At 42.8% G+C, this 20,967-nt stretch overlaps 1 protein-coding gene across 3 annotated transcripts; it reads right to left on the bottom strand.

Annotated features, from left to right (window-relative positions):
* Positions 1–1,046: 1,046 nt before the first annotated feature.
* On the bottom strand, positions 1,047–20,794 carry RPP30 (ribonuclease P/MRP subunit p30). 3 transcript variants are annotated; one of them, XM_080401770.1, is made up of 11 exons: positions 20,591–20,794; positions 19,614–19,738; positions 19,238–19,294; positions 18,301–18,375; positions 17,673–17,744; positions 11,926–12,015; positions 9,694–9,810; positions 6,142–6,171; positions 5,671–5,708; positions 4,478–4,557; positions 1,047–2,536 (listed from the first exon to the last, which is right to left on the bottom strand). In XM_080401770.1, exons 1-11 carry the CDS (start codon positions 20,670–20,672, stop codon positions 2,460–2,462), a joined length of 843 nt encoding a protein of 280 aa, XP_080257896.1. In that variant the 5' UTR covers positions 20,673–20,794; the 3' UTR covers positions 1,047–2,459. The 3 variants fall into 3 exon arrangements, with proteins under 3 accessions (XP_080257896.1, XP_080257895.1, XP_080257897.1); XM_080401769.1 differs by having other exon boundaries at positions 1,047–2,517; positions 20,591–20,747; XM_080401771.1 differs by having other exon boundaries at positions 1,126–2,517; positions 19,614–19,669; positions 20,591–20,727.
* Between the last annotated feature and the right edge of the window lie 173 nt (positions 20,795–20,967).

The following is a 20,967-nucleotide window of genomic DNA, read 5'->3' as shown; positions in this document are numbered from 1 at the left end:
ACAAGACACCTTCAGTTAGCCAAGCCAAGGGAGATGCTGAGTCCTGCTAGGAAAGGCAAGCACCTCTCCCTTTGCTTTAGCAGACGCAGAACCGTAACGGTGCTGCCAACATGGACATCAATGTCCAATTTCATTGGGCTGTTACATGCTACATTCAGTTAAAATCCTAATACTCCATAGCGTAGCTTCCCAGCAAAATATGCCACAGGCTCCTGGCACACCTTCATCCACCCATGTCAGCTGGCTTCTAGCCAGCAGGCTTTAGTCTGGCCAAAGCAACGTCCTGGGCAATGAGGCAGGGTCAGGAGTGGGCAGCAATGAATAGTTGCTACTGGAGTGCAAATTCTGGAGACAAAGTGAATTTACAGAAACCCTGCAGAAGAGCAAGCAGAAGAAATACCTATTCTGTCTGGAGCCAGCTATCCTAGAGTGAGGCCAACAGCTTTAGGCAGATGAGACTTTCCTCACACAAGCACCACAACTCACAAGTATCACCTTGCCAGCTGTAGGCTTTATTTGTGAACACTCTTCTCCATAAAAATCTGGCACACCTCTGCTTGCTGCTCTTCTCTGCAAGCCACTACTTCGCTACTTGTTTCTGCATGATCACCCGGACACTGGGAGCACGCCTTGCAGGAAACAGAAATGACATCAGTGCTGGCTGACTCTGTCTGTTTGTCATTCTAACCAAGAAGCAGTTCAATTGTTCAGGCACCACCAAACTGGCCAGAACAACACACTTCAGGAAACTGGGGGAGAAGAAACTTTGCAGTCAGTTCCTGAAGCACTGTATCTATTTAAAGGTCAAAGATGCAGACTGTAAGTTTTCAAAATCAAGTCAGACAAGTAGTCAGAAGGATCCCTAGCAATTAAAAGGTTCTGTCCATATGCTAGTTACCAAACAACTTTTGTCACGCTCAAGGTAGGTTATTCTCTGGCCAAGGCAGGATAATGCGTCATTCAGAAAATTGCACCAGATAAACACATTTTGTTGCTTCTCTGGTTAAAGCATCATTTTGGAGATAAGTCTGTAAGTGACAAACTACTGTATGTATGCATGTATATATATTACAATCCCAATATGTACAATAAAACAGACTCAAAACACAAGGTCAACAAGTAAAATAACGTAACGGAAAAATATTTCATTATTTGTTGAAGTAAAAGTTGTTGTGACTTACATCAGCATTATATAGTACCATTAGTCTAGTGAGAACTTCATCTATTCTGCTCAGTCAAGTTACTAAGAGCTCAGAGATGACCCACTGCAAGACTTCTGCAATATCTTAAATGCTGTAACTTCCACTTCTCAACTTGTCAGATGCAAAGAGAGAACTGGAATATTCACAGTAAAGCTGGCTCAGAAGTATCTAGAGTACAGCAGCTTACATAATTTTTATGTTGGTTTAATCAAAAGAAAAACTTCAGTCAACATTTGGAAGAGCTCTGAAAATGCTCTGCTGATTATAAATCTGTTATGATTGCTTTTTTGGCAGCTAGATTAGGTTTACTGAGGCATTAACAGGAAGGAAAACAGAAAGGCAGGAGGCAACAAAATGAACACTCTCATAGACAACACTGCCAGACCAGGACATGAAGAAGGAAATGATGCAGTAAAAATGATGTGACGGGGAGACTGCTCAGGCCTAGGTGAGACAGCTGTTATGCTGTGACTGCAATACAGCATGCTGAGCACACGTTCACCGTAACCTTGGGCTTTTCCTTCCCGCCTGCGGTCACCACCTCATGTTACTGTTTGGTTTTAAGAGCTGCAGGACAGGGATGGCCTTCGGGATGCGTGTCTGGCAGGTCAGGTCAGTCAGTCAGACTGTAACACAAATCCAAGACACCTCCTAGCAAGTGACAGATCCTGGGATCTTCTTTATAGCTATTGATCACAAAACAGAATGGGAAGCAGATTTATTTTATTTTTTTTTTAACTGCACTATTATTCTTCAGAGCCCACTGCAGGTGAACTTCACCTACTGGCTTGTGGTTGTAAGGTTTAGTAGAGATGTGTTCAAAATCTGAGAAACCATAAGAGCTAGACTTTGAATGCATGCATTCTTAGAAACTTTTTTAATAAAAAAGGAATGCACTTGTATAACTGAAAATTTTCATATGTTAGACACATGGTGTTGAGTTTGCACTGACTCCAAAGACCTAAGACAGGGTGGAGAGACAGTCTCCAGCCCATGGCCAGAAGCCCAGCATGACCTTTCAGATGTGGTGAATTACCATGCAGCAGTCTCAGTCCCACAGCTTTCCTCACTTGAACACCAGAAGAATAATTCTTCTCCAGGCTAAATATAATAGTAAGGGAGGAACTGGGCTGGCTAGAGGACAGGGGAAGATTCAGCACTGGGTAAAGAGGGGTAGAGGCTCCTGCTGACAACTGGTTCAGTCCTCAAGCTTGAGTCTTAGCTTTTTTGCAGGCTGGCAGTGCTGTTTCTTCCTCCTCAACCTTTCGAGGCTTCTTCACAGTGTACACTACCCCACAGGCACTCTTCCGAGTTTCTGGAATATAAAAGTGACACTAATGCATTTAATGCAGACTCATTTCAGGTGTCCACGCCGCAAAGCACAGTTCAACATGTTTGCCTGCCAGCCAGCCAGCACACACAGTAGGTAAGCAATCTGGATGGGCAGGCAGCTTGGGGATATGCTGCGTTATGGAGTGGGGAAACCCAACAGTGGGTGCAGAATTACATCAAATGTAAGGGAAAGCTGAGGTCTGCAGACACACAATACCATAGGAAACCAGGCTTAATCAGTTCAATAGCCACAGAAGGACACATTCCTGAAGCATTGTAAAAAGCATTTCTAAGCAAAACATACTATTCCTAAAAAAAAAAAGAAATAAAACCCATGTATTCACATACCCCAGGCTTCTTAGACTACACTGGCACAGTTATATCGGCAGAGGCTCCCCTATACATACCAAGTGGCTTTATATATTCAATACTTTGAATAAAGTATTCAAGAATATTTTATTTACAGAACCCTAAGCATTACCATAAATACTACTGTGTGATGTTATCCAACTTCTCATGTTTGCCAAACAACCTAGTGAGCCCAATCCAATTTCATAACTGCTGGTGGGAGCCTTCCCTGCAAAATTTGAGGTAGAAGAGATTCCCTACACTCTGTTAGCGAAGGATCTCTACAAGAACTTTGCCAAAATATATTGACTTATTCTGGGCTAGTATTCTTTGGGGGACAGGGAAATGGCATCTGCTATTTAATTTCACAGATGAGATAGATGACAGTCTTGAGAATTGCACATAAACTTGACAAAAATTCTTCCGACACGCTGTCTCTATGTAGACGAGTAAAAGGCTGGAGGAGGAACCTGTTCACAGAAATGCCCTTTCCAAGAGATCAAAGCTACCTGCTGCTGTAAATTTACAGCAGGTTCAAGCCCCAGCTCCTCTGAAACAAGAGATACAAACCAAATCCTACCGTGCATTTGAAATTTACAGCAACTCAAGTTGTTGGGAAGGTGACTAGAAATCGTACCTACCCAAAAAATCTTGACAGAGGCAGAAATTAAGAGCCTCATGCAACTACTCCGTCAAAGTTAAACTGCCTTTTATATTCTGATTATTATAAAAATAAATAACATATCAAGAATAAATAATGATGATGAAATTGGTGCTACAGTGGAAAGCAAGGGTCTGAATTGATTGCTGGAATGCAAAATGTGGCTCTTTCCTGCACTGACACCAGCACACAAAATAAACTGTAAACGTTTGGTTTCCAGTGCAGGGAGTCACAAGCTAAATTTTCACTTTCTTAATATTAAAAATGGGCAACTAGAAGAGAGCTACTGTGAGCTGCATCTGCAGAGAGCATGAGGAAGCAAGTTTTGTTTCACCAAAACACTGCAAGCCATTGTACATTATATGTAACATTTTTTCCTAAGCAGTAAACACTCAGGGTATTTGATTTTGCGTCAAATTTGAAACGCTCCACATGAAGAGTAACTCTGAAATAGATCACATAATAAAGCATCAGAAAGTGACATGGCATAGGTTGCTTCTCCGCTCATGCTGCAAGAGGATAAACACAAAACATATGCATCCTGATTTTCTTGAAGTCAATGATGTAATATCTGCTGATGTCATCCCTCATCAGTGTTCAACCCTTTCTGAAACAAGGGACAGTTTCACTAGGAGTCACAACAGGCAGATGTGTTTTGGCTAAATGGTTTATGACTCATTAACGTAGTTAAGTGAGTACTCTGGTACAGACAGCACCATCAGCTCAGCCACTGATTTGCTAACATGGCCACAAGGGAAAATAAAACACCCTTGCCACACAAGCTCCTCTTCACGCATTGGACAGGGCAGCTAAAACCCCAAGGTGTGCCTTGCTCTATAAGGTCTCGGACCTCTTGGAACATAGGCATTAACATGAACTTAGTTTAACAAATGCATGTGCTACTTAAACGAGCTTGCATGTGCTTTTCACCTACCTCCATGAAGCACTGCGGCTCTGCAGTTGGTAGACACAGCTGCCTTGGCTTCACTTTCTGACAGGCCAAACAGCAAACCTCTGTCACCTTTGTTCAGGATCAAAATACACAGGAACAAACAGAATAGGGAAGTCTGTCTGCATGATAGGTTTGCTTACTCTACAAATAACTGGGAATTGGCAAACTGTAACTCTAAGTGACATTTCGCATAAGGTTACCCAGAGGCAGGGAACTGAGGTACCCAGCTCTCCTGGCTGCAGTTCCCCAGCAGCGCTCCTGGAAAGCTGCTGGCAGCATTGCTTTTTTCCAGACAAGAAGCTGTACTTTTACAAATGAAAGTCTATCAACACAGGAACATTTTTATATGCGTAATCACAATTACCCCATTGAAAATTTCAGTTATGGGGAAAGGGCATGGTCTGATACGAAAGCATCGTGCCAAAAAGTTCCCAGCCACCTCGAGCAGGGATGACACCAGCGTAGATACGTTAATTGGTTGAGCTTGACTGCTCTTTTTAAGAGGGAAGGAAATGCTGTGTGTAAAATCCTTCCAGGCCACACACCCTCCCACACGGTTCTCATGACTCAGAGCACGCTCCTTCTTTCTAAGGGACAGTCCAGATTCGTGCTTGCAGGGCAGGGAGCGGGGGAGAGTAGTTAAAATGCATCTAAATTCCCGAAAGAAGGGGAGAAAAGACACTCTCCTTGGTTGCTAGAATACATCCACTTATTTAAAAGCATACATGTAACTAAGGAGTGGAAAATTCAGAACAAAAGTAACCAGTACTCAGAGAGAAACTTTTTCTTTCTTAACATAAATACGATTTTATAGCTTTTTCTGCAAAAGATGGGGCACCCCAAGGAATACAAGTAATAATTTCTGGTTTGGTTCCCAGTGTCCACAGATTTTTGTGGGTTTTATTAATTTCTTCACTTACACCCACACAGTATCAATGCATATCACAACAAAACATACCTGTAGCTGAACACAGACATCACTGTTTACAGTGACTGCTCAGGCCACCCCATGACCACCTCATGTTGCTTCTTTCACACCCACTCAGAGCCCTGATTCATTGAACTGGTCACCAACAAGCATCGCTGTGTAAAGTTCAAGGAGTGTAAAAGATGGAACCACTTTGAACTTTCACATGTTAGCAGTAACTGTTGTCTTTGACTTGGGAAAAGGATACAGATTAGCCACATCATAAGGACCTCGTAGTTCTAGAGGCTAAAACAAAACAAAGAAGGTTGTATGTGGGCATGCATTCTCTCGCAGGCTGACAAAAATGTAAGCAGGCAGGACAGGGCTATCAGGAAGCCAAAATTAAATGCTACATAATAGCAAGCTGCTGAAGATGCACTAGGAAATCAAACACATACTACTATTCTGGAAAACAGAGTCCCCATTTGGGAGAAAACTGTCACAGAAGGTACCACAGTGGTAAAAAAAAACCCCACCCATCCAAACAAAAAAAAAAATATCCCAAACCCCACAATATAAATCTTTGATGAACCAGATTGATTAAAAAACCCACAAGATGGCAACCATATTGAAAATCACAATTTTTATATGTTTAATGTATGATTAAAGCTGTATTTTCAGCCACAGATAAATCCTCAAATTGTTCTGACTTAAAAAAAAATAATAATCTGGGACTTACCCTTTCAGCTGCACTAGATATAACAACATTCTGGAAAACAAAAGAGAACAAACGTTCATCTGTCAGACAGCATCAAGAAGTGAAAAAAAAATCAGCCAGCAGCAAAGACTTCATGAGTGTTAGCTAAGCTCAGGCTCAGAGCCCAATTAAACATCAGAGTACCTGGTGCTCTCAGACTTAGCGAATTCTAGCAGGCTATGGATCTTAGTTTGGGGACATGAATAAACCCAGGTTATCCCCCTGTCCCCTACAGACAGTGGGGCACACGGACGAGCCCTCCCTTGCAGTTACAAGCCCCTCGCAGACAGATGTGAGTTGAAGAAGCACTGCACCTAGTAGAAGGACAGGCTAAGCAGTTTAAATGTTGGAGTGATGGCATTAAGCCAACACCTACCAGCCCTATCTTTCATAGCAGACTTTAAAGGGACCTTAAGGATAAAGAAGAAATGCACACACTGTGTTCCAAAGTGCCCCCTTTATTTACACTAGCTGAAAGAGGCCCCACACAAATGACAATTCGGGCTGAGCTTAACAGAAATGGACTTAGGAGTCTAGGATCCCCCAGAAGCACCTTACAGATCGTGCCTTTAGACAGTTTGGTGCTCCCAAATTTTCAGCCTACTCAGTGTTGCAGTACGACTCAGTCCTAACCTCAGCATTCACGATGGCCTTAAACACACTGGTTCAAGAAAGCAGTCTGCAGCTATGCAGTGGCTGCCAATCCACACCATACGCTCGCTTTCCTCAACACTGGCACCCCCGTGAATATACAGATATCTTTCTCCCTTTTCTCCCACAGGCTTTCTGCAGAACAGGTACATGACTGCTTGGGGGTTGGCAGGTACCATAGCCCAGCTGCCAGTGCTCTTCTGACGTTAAACCTCCAAGGATACTCACCCAGAGGGAAGACTGTTTTGCACAGGTGCAAACTTTGCAGCAGCAAAAAAATTCCTTGCACCTTTTATTATACTGAATAAAAGGCTTTGGGAATTCCTGCTTGAGTGGGCGGGAATGGGATTGTACTAAGGCATCAAAAAAGACTTTCCCTTTCTGACATCAGTACCACCAACACACCACACCACCCCTGATTACAAGTGGCGGGGCTTTTCATCCCTTCCTCGCCTTGCTTTGCTTCTCCTGCCACCTCCCCAGCACAAAGAACAGGACAGACACTGGAAATTAATGCTCTGTGTGCAGTTGGAACTCAACCTGTATAAGAGCTATCTGCATGGACACAGCTGCATGTTCACACTGTGCCCAAGGCTCCTTTGTGTGCTAAGGAGGATAGGACGGGACAGACAACTGCCTTAGCATAAGGAAAGCCAGAGGCAGAAGCAATACATACAAAGTGACTTAACAGCACACATCACGATGGAGCCCAGGATATTTCTTTCTGCATAGCTCACCTTTAAAATGACTAGACTATGGATCCCAAAGGTGCTTTTGAGCTTCAGTGGTGCTGGCTGCAAGAGTTTTCTGGGAAAATTCAAGTCTCTTGCTCTGAGTTGTAGCAACTAACACTTGTCTCCCAGGCTCAGAGAAGCTCCCAGAGCAGCTGTGTGAGCCATCTTGAACCAGCACAGGATTGTGGTTCACTGCTGTGCATTGGAGGTATGCTCCACCTGGTTCAAAGGCAACTGGCTACCGGCTGGGGGATGGGTAAGATGGGAGAAGGAAACAAGAGCGGACAAGAAAAGCACTGCTAGCAAGTGAGGGAGAGGCAGGCAAAGGTAAATGCAAGGGAAGGGCTAAAGAGAAGAATTCAAAGGCAAAACATCATCTCCCCAGGTAAAGGAGACAGCAGCTGTTCAGTACACTGCTCCAGGCAAAGTACCCACACTCAGTTACCAAAACACAAGAGGCGAGGGACCGTGGCTATGCACACCACCTGTCTGGCAAAGCAGGCAAGTTCCTCCCTCATTCCCTGCATGCTTTAATATGTTTTAAGGACTCTGCTCAACACCAGTTCTGAGGACACCGGTACATTTCTGGAAGTTTCTCTGCCTTGCTACAACAGGAGAGGAACAAAAGGATCCAAAAGCTGCTACATGTTCAGCAACTATAGGTTATAGAAGGTGACAGCTGAATGCCAGGTGCCAATGCAAGCAGCCCATGGACCAGCCATCCTGCATCTTGTTAAAAAAAAGGCCTTACATAACTGATGGAAACCGCCAGCAACAGCTAATAACCACCTCTGCTGGCCCAGCAGGTACCGAGCCTCACAGCAAAAAATAAAGACAAGCTAGCAGTCCTCTCTCAGCTCCTGCAGCACCTAACAACAACTTGTCATGTCCAGTTCCAGCTGATTTTCTTTCTAGGCACAGATAATGCACTAGATGGACAGATGCAGAAAGAAGGGGCACTGTGTGCGGACCGAGTGCCTGAATATCTCAGTTGCTCTGTTTGTGATGCCAGCTTAAGCAGTGCTCCCCAAATCAACAACCACACCAGAAGCACATCTTTAACTGCACAAAGGAAACAGGAGCACTGACAAAAAGGAATCCCAAAGAAAAGGGGGTTTGCATGTATGTACCTCATCACCAAGTCAGTATTTTGTGCAATTAATTCCCAGAACTGGGCTTCTCAGGAAAGGCCATGCAAATACTTTTATCTGTAGCACCAAGGGAATTAATCTGTTTGACCCACTCTGCTGCCCTATAAAATAGGTTGCCACGCCTGAGGGGAACCGAGTTAACAATAGATTTGCTTTTAATTGGCCTTCCAAGCTGTATACCCCACTTCAGACTAGATTTGCAGGGTAATGCCAATTTTGGTTTCTACGGACTAGCAACGTGTGGCAAAGCCCTTTCCAGTAAAGGTGGTGGGAGCTACAATCTCTTTTAACTTGGTTATGTATTATGATATGCTTCTCTGTTAAAAAAAAAACATGGCCTGAGAGGACCCAGCATGACAGGCAGCTTAGCCTGGTAGCCTAGGAGGAGGCAAGGTATGAAAGCAATGGATTACAGGCGTCTCAGCTGCAAACATTACTTCTTCCTTGGGTTTCAGTAGCAAGGAAGAATGCAGTTGATCCGACTGCAGCAAAGCCCTGGCTGACAGCCAGCTAGCTGTTGGGTCTGTCTTATAGACTGGGAATTTACTAACTGTTTAACAAAACAAGATTTCCAATTTTTCTTATTATTTCCTACTCCCATATTCAAGCTATACTATCAAAAAGTGGTTTTGGTCAATCAGAAATATGAAATGGGAGATTTTAAAGACATGCACAGATTTCAGTTCTAGTGCAAACCTGAGATCTCTGGCACTCCCCTCCGCCTCCGCCTTTTGTTTTGGGTGTTGCATACTGTAATAACAGATAGATTCTTTTTTTCAGAGCAACCTAACAGTTTGACAACTTAAAAAGAAAGCATGCAGTGGTGCATGGCTGAAAGCATCTGGAGCTAGAATAACTGTGTCCTTGTATTAGTAGGCAAAGATTCAGTCACAACTTCAGAAACCCCAGCGTCAAACTAATTTAAAATGATTCAGTCTGTGCAACTCCAGAAGAATTTGAACTGAATTAATTAGCTCGCTTTCAGTTTGAGAGCTTACCTTTCCTTTGCAGATCTGCATCAAGCTGATCGCATTTGAAATTGTGTATCTTCTCATTGTGGAGTCTTTGATGGCAGGCGTGTAAAGAAGTTCAAAGTAAATGCCTCGATCTATTGCCTTCACATGAAAGAGAGTGATCAAAAGTCAAAAGGAAAGAAGCATAACAATGTAACAACTGCTGTCTATTATTGATGTAGTTTATTCTCAGTTTAACTGTGTTATATATGAAAAAATTAAGGCGGAATTGCTCCAGCAAGAGCACAGCCTAGCCTGAAGGGAGGCAGGGGGGGCGATGTGGGAAGTTTCACTGTACACCAGATATGTCTACTTGAATCTTGGGATGACAGATCAGTGAAGTTCAACAAACAAAAATATACCATCCATTTATTAGTTGTAATTGGCTTTCCACTATCACAGAGTTGAGGAAGCCAGTAACCACTGCTGGTCAGAAACAAGCCCTGAAATGTTGAGGACTCTCCTCTAGCTCCACAGCCTGCTGTAAGGCAGGCCATCGCTTCCCACAGTACCCACATCCTGCAGATGAGGAATTCATCCTTGCAAAGAAGGAGCAACGAGGACCCTTCTCTCCTGTCTCACAGAACACTCTGGTATTTGTGACAATGTTAAATAACAGCGAGTCACAGGAGATGTTATAAATAGCAATACCGACTATATTTCCAACTGCTTTAAAACCCTTTGCTATCTGTCAAAGTACCTCACCAAAAGCCTAGTATTCTTGGTTTTGCAAACATACACAGAAAGATTAAGCAACCTGCTACAGGACACAGTGAGTTAGTGATAAAGACACAGTTCAAAGCTAGAAGTTGTCTGTTCCATGGCCTAGAATACATTTGCCTGAAATGTTACTTTATGCTTTATACTCGTATTATTAAAAATGCTGCAGTGTTAATAATGTAAGAAAGTCCAGTAACTGAATCCAGATGGAATTAATCCAGCTCACATCCACACATGACCTCTGCATGCGAGCACAACAGAAACTATGTACACATCAAATGTTTTAGACAGAACTGGTCCAGCATCTTCAAACAAAAAGAATTTACCGAAACCAAAAGCAGGTGATGACAACACACCAATTTCCAGTCAAGGAGATTTTAACCGCATCCCCACCACTTCAGCTGCCTACTAATCTGTCTGGTTGGCATCACAACAACCAAAACTGACTGCCCGACACACAAAACCAGTCTGACTGACAGTCAGACTGCCTTAAAGCTGTGAGTGTGGAAGCTGAGAAGTAGCTTGCAAGGAAAACATCTCCAAAAATAGGGCTCTAAGAGCTTCCCAGCTCCTCACCTGGGTCAATTGCTGGAGTTTTAGACTGCTAGGATACTTTCAAACAGCATTGCAAACAAAATTGTTATTCCAAGTGGAATGCTAAAATTCCCAGTCTATAGTAAATTCCAAAGTATTACTTCTGTTCTGTTTCAGGATTAATTATAGTTATTTTTTATTCTAGGTTAAGCCTTCTGTATAGAAGGAAGTAGGATTTCTAGCCAATTCCAAATTTAAACTTTTAAGCACTAAGGACTACATCTGCCAAGAATGCCCATGTGGAATGAACCCTGACATATACTCACAGGAAAAAAATAGTTTACCTAAAGGCACGTTCAGATTAAGCTTTCTGGCAAACCACCAACAGTAGGCAGAATTGTATTAACAAAATACTTGATCCATGCTGATAGTCATCTTGCATCCCACAGCAGATATGTAGCAATTCCACATTTGGTTTATTTGCCAAGACATTCCTTTATCTACGTATGGATTCAATACAGTTGTCTTCCAAATAACTGCCAGGGCATCCTTCTCCCAGATTAACAGTGTCATTCACATTCTTCTGTCTTTTAAGTCACAGGGCTGTTTATCTATTCTGACACAGCCGTACCACTTCTGGTTTGGGAAGCAGCTTAGTCAGCAATCACACCACATCTCACTGCTTAGCATAGTAGTGGCCTTAAGGCTCTGTTTCCATTCCTCGAGAACACCACTTCTGCCTTCTTAAGTGGGGGACAGGAAGCAGAAAAAGAAAGAACGTACATCACTGTGTATTAAATGCTGCAGTGGAGGCCCTGAAGTGAAGGACATCTGAAACAACACTATATATTATGCAAGAACATAAAAGAAACACTTGGATGGGAATGGTGGGAGGGAATTCAGCACAGACTGACATTAAATACAGAAATTAACAGCAAGGAAACAATTTAGATGTAAATTTACCATATTCACAGGGGGCCTTCGGAAGTAGAATGGCAGCTTTTCTGTTACGTTTATGCATACCAGATCCACATCTAGAGTTGTGCAAGCGATCTACAGCAAAGAAATAGGAACAGATTATTAATATGCTCAAAAATGCATAACCAACTTTAGGTGCACTAATATTCTCCTTCATTTCTTAATGCAACAAATGTCTCTCCAGGGTGAGTTCAGTTTTAAAGTGAGGTTTGCAGGTATGCCAATAAAACAGCTGGGCTACAGGTGCACAGCTTGAGCATTTTGGGCTTAAAATCCAAGCCTTCTCTCACAGAACTACTTTTCCAATAAAATAATGACAAACCCAAAGGCAAGACTTACTGCTTTGTTTTTATCTGACATAGGACATGCAGAAGCAACATTGGCTTTTGGCAAAAGAACTCACAGCTAATCAAGGACAGCCCCTGTTTACGAAGAGAACAGCCCAGGAACTGACCCTTAGACCACCACTCTCCAGTTCCAATATAGCAACTGTTTGTTTTCAGGATTGGTTATTTTTACCAGAAGAAACTGAGAAAAGACTGAAAGAAAAGGAGACTGTTAAGACAGTGACTGGTGGTGCCATATGCCCAGTACTGGAAGTTGACGCAGAGGGCCTCACTTTCCTGCTGGGTGGGGAAAGTGCAGCCCTTCCTGAAAGCCACGTCTCTGGAGTCTGAAGATGGCACTGAAGGTTATAGTTTAAAAGCTTAGCTTTGAACTCATACCACAATTTACAGCCTGTATTAAAAGACAGAAGGAATGAACAAAGAGTGGAGAATCTCCACACTGACAGAGAAAATCGAGTGCACATAAAAGGGAACCCTCAATTTACATATAATCTCACGCACACAAGATATGTAGGAATTATATATACCTACCCCATAAAGACAATCACACAGGGCCAGATTAATGTCTGTAAGCAACATAGTAACAGAGAAGATAAAATAGGCTGAAGTAGTTTGAAAGGAATTTTCTACGCATAGGGGAACTTTCTGCATTCAGAAACCTGCCAGCAACTGCTCCAAATACGCCTGGGCCAGGCGCCAGCCATTCATCCCTCCTCGCACCAGCATGAAAGCAGTAGGTGTTGTGGGGAATCCCAGGGCTGGGCTGCTCTAACGCAGGGCAGGCTCTTGCTTTGCAAAGTAGTCTTCTACCAGTTCGTCCATATGAAATTTGGATGGAGATGAGAGCAGAAGCCCAGCTTTAGGAATGTTTCTTAGCTGCTGACAGCACTCCCTCCTAGACAGAAGAGCCACAGCACACATGCAGGCAATTCAAAGATCTAGCAAATCACAAGGGTTTTGATGTTAAAATGTCTCTGCCAGGCCATTCAGACAGAACTTTATGCCCCATCTTTACCAACTCTGTTAGGCAGGGCACAGCTGGAATCTAATGCATCAAATTAGACTTACATGTGTAAGTTTAGCCCTACTACAGCCAGTTTTACGCCTTTTCTCAGGTGGAATACAAACTACCACCTAGACAGAGGTGATTTATGGGAATCAGCACATCTCTGAGTCATGTCCTAGAAAAAAGGTCAGTGAGGCCGTAGGAAATTCAGGAAGAGAGAAAGCTGAAAATGAAGGATAGTGAGAATACATATCAGAAACATACAAGCTGCCCTATGTGATGAGAAAACAAGCCTTCCTAATCAGCTCCAGAAACAGTGGAAGACACTTTTCCATTTTGCAAAGTACAGTAGGGAAGAGAGTGACCCAAATGTCAGGCTATCTACAGGATTCCAGTGACAAGAACATTTCAGAAAACACCACCAATGAAAAATAAAGTTAAGAGTCGTACTTCCCCACGAGAGAGAATTCTTGCACTACATGGGAAGCTGGAGAGGAGAATTTTCCAAACACTCCAATGTTCAGCCGAGTTTTGGCTCCTGGAGAAGTCACGCACACAGGCAAGTTAAGTTACCCTGCCTGCTGAAAGGATCTGAAGAGCAAAAACTTCACACAGAAAATGATATGCAGCAGTTACACAGCCCAGCGCCTGCCCGGTCACACGGTGGGCAAGAGCCCCATCTGCTGGGAAACTCCAGGCAGCCAGAAATAAATAAATTGACACGGCTTGGATGGCCCGAAGAAAGCTCTGGCAAACATTTTAGCAATAAACATTGAAATTTGGCTTTGCACTACAGCCTCAGACTTATATAAGCAAGTTTTTTTTAGATACTGGTGGTCTGCTGATTGCTTAAAAACAGCAGGCAGAACTAACCAATATCATTAAACCAGTCAAAAGTCTTAAAAAGCAAAAATTTTTAAAAGCAACATGCACAGACTTTCTTACTGGCATGGAGTGGGCATTGCTGCTGCAGCCCAAAACAATCTTTGAGTGACTTAAAGAAGGAGCATGTTCTGCAATTATCTTGGCAAACACAGCGTCCTCATACCCCTGAGGATATAAACCCTTTGGAGAATTTGAGGACATCTTTCAGTACATATGACTGCCACACTCAGTCACAGAAAAGCTTCCCTGGCTCGTGACCTTGTCACGACTGGTTTTGGGTCATGCTAAAATTAGACCACATCTCCAATGGTCACATATTTCTTCTACAAAAACGAAAAATCCTGTTCTATGGAGAATAATGCAAGTGCCAAATTGTTGGTGAGAAAAATGATGTTCTTGAGGTAATGCTTCACTACCAACAGCCAATTTTAAAATATAATTTGTGGTGCAAGACCCACCCACCCTAGAAGGCTTTATCCTTAACAGTGAAAGATCCATGAGTTGCAAGATCCAGAGGTATATGCTGAAACTCTATGCATAGTGTCACTTGCGCCAGACTCCTGTAGATACCTCTACAAAATTGACACAGCTCTCCACAGAGTTAGAAAACCTAAAATCTTTATACAAAAGATAAACATACAAATCTGCCCTGAATGTGAACGTGTGTGGATGAAGTCTTCCACCTCACGCAGTTTGCAAGAAAAATGCTTTGGTTCCCTCCCCAACTCGAAGTGCTGCCAGCACGGAAGCCATGAAGATGGCCTCACAGACAGTCCTGCTTCCTTCCTAACACACTGTCCATCACCTGCGAGGGTGTCAGCTTAAACAGTCACTGTCTGCATTGGCCTGCCCAGAGCACAGCCATCCTCTTTTTGCCAGCACAACCATCTGCGTGGCTGAATGCTGAAATCAGAGCAGGAAAGCAGATCTGCCTGCAAAACAACTTGGCAAAAACTCTGGTTACTTCTTAGCCAAAAGCGTATTCCCCAGACCAAACTGCCATGCAGCCAAGCAAGCAGCTTCACCAGCAGAGCACACAAGGACCTGCAGAAATGAGTGGCTGTTTATGCAAGCTTAAACACTTCCACAGCTGGATGTCCAACTGCAGCAGCATTCACAACAGCTGAAAATAAAAACCATCCACCCTTAAATGAGAGAGCTCTTTTCCCCAAAAAACAACAAAGCATGGTCCTGCTGATTACCTGGCTTCAGGTGCTTGTTTAAACACATGACAAACTGACTGACCTCACTTGAGAAGTGAGATTTTACATTGTTCCTGGAGACCAAAAGAGACTGGTAGAAATTGGCACTTAAAAGTATTTTACAACTATTTGCCTCTCTCACACCCCCAAGAGTCCTAAAATCTTGCAAGGGAAATAAAAGCAGTCAGAAGTTAGTTTCATTAAGCTGTAACTGTTAAAACCAATGCCTGAATTATTCTGCTGAAAGATTCATTTAAGTTTCCCTACTTCTACAGCCTCTTGCTTTGTATCGTACTTGGACAAATTTTCAAAAAGGAGGGGAAATAATTTAGAAAAAACAAAACAGAACAATATAATTTTAACGTGTCAAAACAGGTACTCAACAGTACTAGAAGGTTGCTTTAACTTATTTTAACAAACAAACAAAACAGACTCAGTTTTATATTCATAAGCTCCCTTCGAAAGTAAATTCTCCAGAGAGATTCACATCTGCTTTTGGTGCCCCTGTGCCTTCTTCACACTGCCTTAAACTGCACACCTGCTTGTTGCCTGCCAAGGCTAACAGAGATGAGACACTTCCACCTACTCTTCCAGTCAGAGTTAATATTATTTATGAGCTTGCAACAGGTCAGATGTCACAATTTTGGGTTCTGTAAGAAAAACATTCTGACAAAAAGATAACTTGCTTCCAGATGCTCCACTTGATAAGACCATTCACATCAGCTGTTACCAAGTATTTGACAACAATGTGATTAAAAATATGACAGAGACTGAGATAATGAACACCTATCACCCAACAAGCCAAGCTGAGATAATTCTGCCTCGCACAGTGTTTTAAAACTAGGAATTTTATTGGTAGGAAGGGTTTATTCAAGATACAGCAGCTATGGATAAAAGTTGGAAGACAGTAAGATGCTTGGTGCCGTTATTAATGGTTGAATTACTGCACATCGCTGTATTTAGGTATAACCTCTAAATAATGTGTCTTTTTCAGTCAAACACCAGAAATGGACCAAACCAGTTCACGGTCAAACACACTTCTAACACCTTGTTTTTCTAAAATCATAGAAGTGACAGAGTATATTGGGTGTTTTGTTCAAAATATCTGCATTTCTATCAACATAAACCAAGGTGAGAAACAACAGCGTTGGGCTAAGGTCACAAATTAGTCCTAAGTGAAGTTTTGAAAATGATTCACACCCACTGTTTTCTCTCACTAGCACACTTGGAGCACTACCACTGCTGTTACAAACATTAGCATTTGTTTGGTAACACTGAGACATGCACACCTTCAAATGCTCACAAACTTTGTGGAGGCAGTTCCAGTTGCAAGGTTGCTCTGAACAGCCAGGACAAAACCTGAGTGAGAAAATGACCGTCTTGCCTTCAAATATGTCCCCCAAGACCGCTGTATTTTTATTCAGCCTCAATGGTTTTCCCAGCGGGCAAAGTAACAAACATGTCATGAAGCCACATAAGTGAAGCTTCTCTCACTCAACCTGAGCATCCAAAACATTCAAAAGACAACCAGAAATCTCACTCTGGCAACGCAGCAAGGGCTGTTATGTTTAATCAGCCATGTTTATATCTAGAAATTTTATCTGTTTATAAGATGCTATGACAACCAGAACTAGCTCTGTTTCATAAGCTCTTGCTCCTCTTTTGATTTAAAATAAATAAAAGGAAAAATCAAAAGAAAAAGTGATCCGCTATTCATTTGGGTGAACTTTCAAGAGAAGACCTAAGACTAAAAGGAAGACAGTAACTCTCAGAACGATGTTAGTTCTGTTTTAAAATCCTCTCACTTTCCCTGGCATTTCAGAGACCAGGAACCAATAGCGGTGCTAACAGAAGACAGCAAATGTGTTTTGGGGAAGCTGTCTGAGTTTGAGAAGTTAAAGTTCAAGACAGAAGTCTTCTACATGCTGATAGTATATATACATACTTATGTATCAGAAAAAAAGGAGGATGTTTTCTCTCCCCACTAGAAAGGAGTACTCAGTAGAGTACAAGACACACAAAGAAAACCACAGAACAGAGGCATACAAGTCCATTAATCTAGTAGACATTTCAGACTTCAACCAGTCACCTCAAGGCCGTGCAGCCCCCTGCAATCCCTCCCAACTTTCTCAGTCTACCAACTGACCAGGTAGCCTGTGTTGCTAAATTAGCCCCACATCATGCAGACCTGTATGAAATGGGAAATAAAATCAAATCAAAGCATGTACTCAAACTAGCACAAGGCACTAGAAGTTAATGAATGAGCAATACCAATCAGATTATTGTACTTACATGAAACAGTTTCTCGGTCTTTGGAAATACCGCTATTATGTCATATAACCTTATATTTGCTGATGTTGATCTCTACAAAAGGAGGAAACAATTACTACCTTGAATTCTCGCAGATGCCAAAGCTATATACAACGATGACGACCAAAATAATGAGAAGAAAATCCCTTTTTCATTTTCAAGTACTAAAATAAAGCAAATAATCACCCAATTACATAGAGGTGTCTACTGTGAGCCATACTGTGAAGTCATTCTTATTTTGAGGCTTGGCCCACCCACCTGATAAGGCACTTAACATCTTTTGCTTCGATCATGTAGCGCTAAAAATAAGCAGACACAAGGCTTGCTCATGGTCTTCTAGTTTACACACAGAAGTCCAGAAATCAAAGAATAGAACAGAATAACAGAACTGTTGTCCCATATTGAAAAATGATCAACAGAAGCCATATCTAGTCTTGCAAGTCTGCATCTCTTCATGATCACATTATTTGCTAAAGGCGTGATCTGAGAAATCACTGGTGATTGTCCTACAAAATCCATAAAGTTCTCCCCATACAATTTCCAAAGTTCCATTTATGTCATTGAGAAAAGGAAATAAAAATTTAAAAATACATATACTAATCATACTTACCAAGAGATTACAGTGGGAAGGATCAGAAACAACAAGTGTTAGCCGCGTTAAGACTTTAATTCTTTTAGATGTCCCCTACAAAAACAAAATAACATATTTAAAAAGCTCCAAAGCAAAACTCTGTGGTGACTTTGACCCTCTCCATTATAAAAAGAAAATGGTGCCTTGCTCATATTCTTGCCTATACTAATCTTTTAAAGTCTGTATTTACATTTTCCTATTTTATATTGATCTGTTCAATATTTTATCTGCCCTTAACAAAGAATAACTTACTGTTTCTCTGAGGAAGGGAAAAGAGAGGGAGGGAGATAAAGAGAAGTAAAATAATGAAGAAAAACAGAGTATGTTTTAATACTGCTATGGTTCCCCAGGCAGACCACAACTGAAGGCAAAAGCAGTTCCTCAGGGATTTGAAACACAGACTTGGTTCATTATATCCAAATCTTGCTCCATCAAAATCAGGAATTTATTTCCCAAACTCAAATTTCAAGAATTATACTGTAATTATATATATATATATAATATATATATATATATATTATATATATATATATATAATATATATATATAATAATATATATAATATATATATAATAAAATATATATAATAAATATATATATTTATATATTTATATATAAAAATATATATATAATAAAAATATATATAATATATATATAATATATATAAAATATATATATATATATATAACTGACAAGAAGAGTCAAAATTCACACAAAGCAATTAATTTAATAATTTCTAAAATAACCAATAGAGCCTACTCTAACATGACTGTACCATTCTCCCAATGATGAGAGTTTTAACAATCAAGCAATGAATAGATTTCTTTTTTTTGATTAACACGAAATATACAAACACACCAAGGTAAAAAACATAACTCAGAATAATAGCACATAGATAGATTATAAGTAGACATACTTGTACAATAGGCAAAGATGGAAACAACTCTGAAGGAGATACTGGCTTGACGATTTCCTTAAAAGAGAACAAAACAAACTTATTAAAAATGTCATAGGTTAAGTTTACAACGTAAACAAAAGCTGTGTTCCAATCCTAACAAGAAATTTGCCATGCTAACAAAACTATTTCCTAGGGACAATACACAGACCATATTAAAAGTTAACTCCAGGGCAGTTATACTGAATTATAAACTGGGAGTTCTGTCACAAATTCAGACATTTGTACTTGTGTCTAGAAGTGCCTTCTGCAGATAAAGCTGTTTGGGAACGTGCTATAAAGCGTGTAGGTTTATAAAAGAAAACCCACTAAGAACAAATAAACCCCCCAAAATTACCTGTTTCTTTTCTTTAAAATCGATGACATGATTAAGAGCAACTGCAGAATATCCCACTGAAAAAGTAAACACATAGTACGAATATTTTGTCCAGTAAATGAATGGAAACAAATCCATGCAGAAACCTGTTAAACAGTCAACACTTAAATGTCCCTGAATTAGTAATCACGTGCATATTCACCTTTAACATTTTTTTTCCTGAAGATGAATTCACCCAAAGAGTGCCTTAAAATAAATAAATAAATAAATGTTTAGCTTTTAAATGCTCCCCAGCCCTGACAACTGTCACTCGAGGCAGAGCTCTGTGAGCCTGCACACTCGGGGCTGGGCTCCCCGAGGGCTCTGGCACAGTTTGTTTCTGTTGACGACTTTTCTCATGGAAAAAATGGTTGAGACCATTCAGGATAGCTGTTAAAACTGCGGACGACGCAGAGGTGGGAGGGTTGGAGTTAGGAGGGGGCAAGGCGAGCATTCCCAACTGTGCCGGCAGAACCGGAGGCACGGTCACCCCGGCAGGACCAGAGGCAGCCGCCGCGCTCGCCAAAGGGCCGCCCCCCGCACGGCGCTGGCAGCGCCCGGCTGCACAACACTTCCGCACGACAGCCGATGTAGGCCGTAAGAAACCGCGGGCGGGAACATGTGTCCACGCTGGGGAAAGCCCAGCTGCTACACTGGGATAAACTGGCAGAGCCGGAGCCTGCCAGCCACACCGCGAGCTCCTCGCGGCTCAGCCCCGGGGAGGCCTCGGCCCCAGCCACGCCGCTTGCAGAAAGCCGCCGGGCGAGGGGCCCGGGGCAGGGCGAGGGGCAGGGCGGCAGCGGGCGAGGCTCGGCCCCCGGGGAGGCAGAAGCCAGCCTAGGGAGCCACGCCGGGCCCGGCCCTCCCCAGCCCGGTCCCCGCAGCTCCGCACCGCGGCCGAGCCCCGCGCCGGCGCCACCGCCCTCCCCGCTCCCGCCGCGCCCGAGGCGGTGACTCACAGTGGGCCGCGGCCTCCAGCAAGCTCTGCAGGCACTTCTTGTCCGGGCCCTGCGGCACGTTCAGGTCGGCGAAGCCTGCCATGCTGTGCGCGGCGGGGCGGGCACGGTCCCCGGCCCCCGGCACCGCCCCCCGGCGGCCCGCGGCAGCCTGGGCCTTGTAGTCCCGCCAGTGCCGGCCGGGCAGGTGTCGGCCTGCCGGGCTTCGCAGCCGCCGGCACGGAGCGGCGGCAGTAGGCGGAGAGCGTGCTTCACGCCGCGGCGGGTACCTGTGCTCCGCCAGAGGGGCTGCGGTGGCTTAGGGGAAGGCCTGTGCGGTGAATTCCCCGGGTCTCAGGCGGGGGTCTGAGGAGGACCAAAGGTGGCCCCGAGGGAGACCA

The sequence above is a fragment of the Falco punctatus genome (genome assembly GCF_963210335.1).
Source record: "Falco punctatus genome assembly, chromosome: 9".
Lineage (NCBI taxonomy): Eukaryota > Metazoa > Chordata > Aves > Falconiformes > Falconidae > Falco > Falco punctatus.
The sequence above is the reverse complement of the archived record's forward strand: the minus strand, read 5'-3'. Positions and strand labels throughout refer to the sequence as shown.

Coding starts and splice junctions, on each gene's coding strand:
- RPP30 (XM_080401769.1), bottom strand. CDS start 20,672: ATGGCAGGCTTCGCCGACCTGAACGTGCCGCAGGGCCCGGACAAGAAG. Junction 17,745..18,300: donor CTTCCCACTGTAATCTCTTG/GTAAGTATGATT, acceptor CTCCTTTTGTAG/AGATCAACATCAGCAAATAT. Junction 2,518..4,477: donor AGCCGCAGTGCTTCATGGAG/GTAGGTGAAAAG, acceptor TTTATATTCCAG/AAACTCGGAAGAGTGCCTGT.